Consider the following 1,828-nt stretch of genomic DNA (forward strand, 5'->3'; position numbering starts at 1 on the left):
CCCCAGGGGAGCACAGCCCAGGGGAGCACCCCCAGGAGACACAGCCCAGGAGAGCACCCCCAGGGGAGCACAGCCCAGGAGACACAGCCAGGGGAGCACCCCCAGGGGAGCACAGCCCAGGGGAGCACCCCCAGGAGACACAGCCAGGGGAGCACAGCCCAGGGGAGCACCCCCAGGAGACACAGCCAGGGGAGCACAGCCCAGGGGAGCACCCCCAGGAGACACAGCCAGGGGAGCACAGCCCAGGGGAGCACCCCCAGGAGACACAGCCAGGGGAGCACAGCCCAGGGGAGCACCCCCAGGAGACACAGCCAGGGGAGCACAGCCCAGGGGAGCACCCCCAGGAGACACAGCCAGGGGAGCACAGCCCAGGGGAGCACCCCCAGGAGACACAGCCAGGGGAGCACAGCCCAGGGGAGCACCCCCAGGAGACACAGCCAGGGGAGCACAGCCCAGGGGAGCACCCCCAGGAGACACAGCCAGGGGAGCACAGCCCAGGGGAGCACCCCCAGGAGACACAGCCAGGGGAGCACAGCCCAGGGGAGCACCCCCAGGAGACACAGCCAGGGGAGCACAGCCCAGGGGAGCACCCCCAGGAGACACAGCCAGGGGAGCACAGCCCAGGGGAGCACCCCCAGGAGACACAGCCAGGGGAGCACAGCCCAGGGGAGCACCCCCAGGAGACACAGCCAGGGGAGCACAGCCCAGGGGAGCACCCCCAGGAGACACAGCCAGGGGAGCACAGCCCAGGGGAGCACCCCCAGGAGACACAGCCAGGGGAGCACAGCCCAGGGGAGCACCCCCAGGAGACACAGCCAGGGGAGCACAGCCCAGGGGAGCACCCCCAGGAGACACAGCCAGGGGAGCACAGCCCAGGGGAGCACCCCCAGGAGACACAGCCAGGGGAGCACAGCCCAGGGGAGCACCCCCAGGAGACACAGCCAGGGGAGCACAGCCCAGGGGAGCACCCCCAGGGGAGCACAGCCCAGGAGACACAGCCAGGGGAGCACCCCCAGGGGAGCACAGCCCAGGAGACACAGCCAGGGGAGCACCCCCAGGGGAGCACAGCCCAGGAGACACAGCCAGGGGAGCACCCCCAGGGGAGCACAGCCCAGGAGACACAGCCAGGGGAGCACCCCCAGGGGAGCACAGCCCAGGAGACACAGCCAGGGGAGCACCCCCAGGGGAGCACAGCCCAGGAGACACAGCCAGGGGAGCACCCCCAGGGGAGCACATCCCAGGTGAGCACCCCCAGGGGAGCACAGCCAAGGGAAGCACTCCCAGGTGAGCACCCCCAGGGGAGCATAGCCCAGGGGAGCACCCCCAGGGAAGCATGCGCCAGGTGAGCACTCCTCAGGTGAACAGGCCCTAGGTGAGCAGGCCCCAGGCGAACACACCCCAGGAGGGCAGGTCCCCGGTGAGAAGACCCCAGGTGCACGCCTGCAGGCAGCCCCGGGAGGTGGTTCCGAAATGAGGGTGGGGGTGGGTAGAACTTGAATGATGGGGCGATGAGTGGGGAGAGGAGCAGTGGGGAGCAGAGTGGTACAGCTGAGGGTCCCCCATCCCCCTCCACGCAGTGAGCCAGCACTCCGGGGTCCTCACGAACCACCTGGGGACCAGCGCCTCCTCCCCCACCTCTGAGTCCGACACCCACGCACTTTTAGACGAGAAGGAAGACTCCTATTTCTCTGAAATCAGAAACTTCATCGCCAACAGCGAGATGAGCCAGGCGTCGGCGCGAACAGACACACGGTAAGAAGCCCCTGCCGGGCCCCGGGGCTGTGTGGGCGCCCAGCCCCCCTGTGCAGCTGAGCCCAGAGCAGGGCCC

General features: G+C 69.6%; 1 protein-coding gene across 1 annotated transcript in view; it reads left to right on the forward strand.

Moving 5' to 3' along the window:
• Nucleotides 1–1,828, forward strand: part of PRDM16 (PR domain containing 16) — an 82,425-nt gene that overhangs the window by 72,650 nt on the left and 7,947 nt on the right. Inside the window, exon 13 of the mRNA XM_005874318.2 lies at nt 1,578–1,752. Coding sequence (XP_005874380.2) covers nt 1,578–1,752 — 175 coding nt within the window. The remainder of the gene's footprint in view (nt 1–1,577; nt 1,753–1,828) is intronic.

The sequence above is a fragment of the Myotis brandtii genome, unplaced genomic scaffold, assembly GCF_000412655.1.
Source record: "Myotis brandtii unplaced genomic scaffold, ASM41265v1 scaffold434, whole genome shotgun sequence".
In the NCBI taxonomy this organism is placed as follows: domain Eukaryota; kingdom Metazoa; phylum Chordata; class Mammalia; order Chiroptera; family Vespertilionidae; genus Myotis; species Myotis brandtii.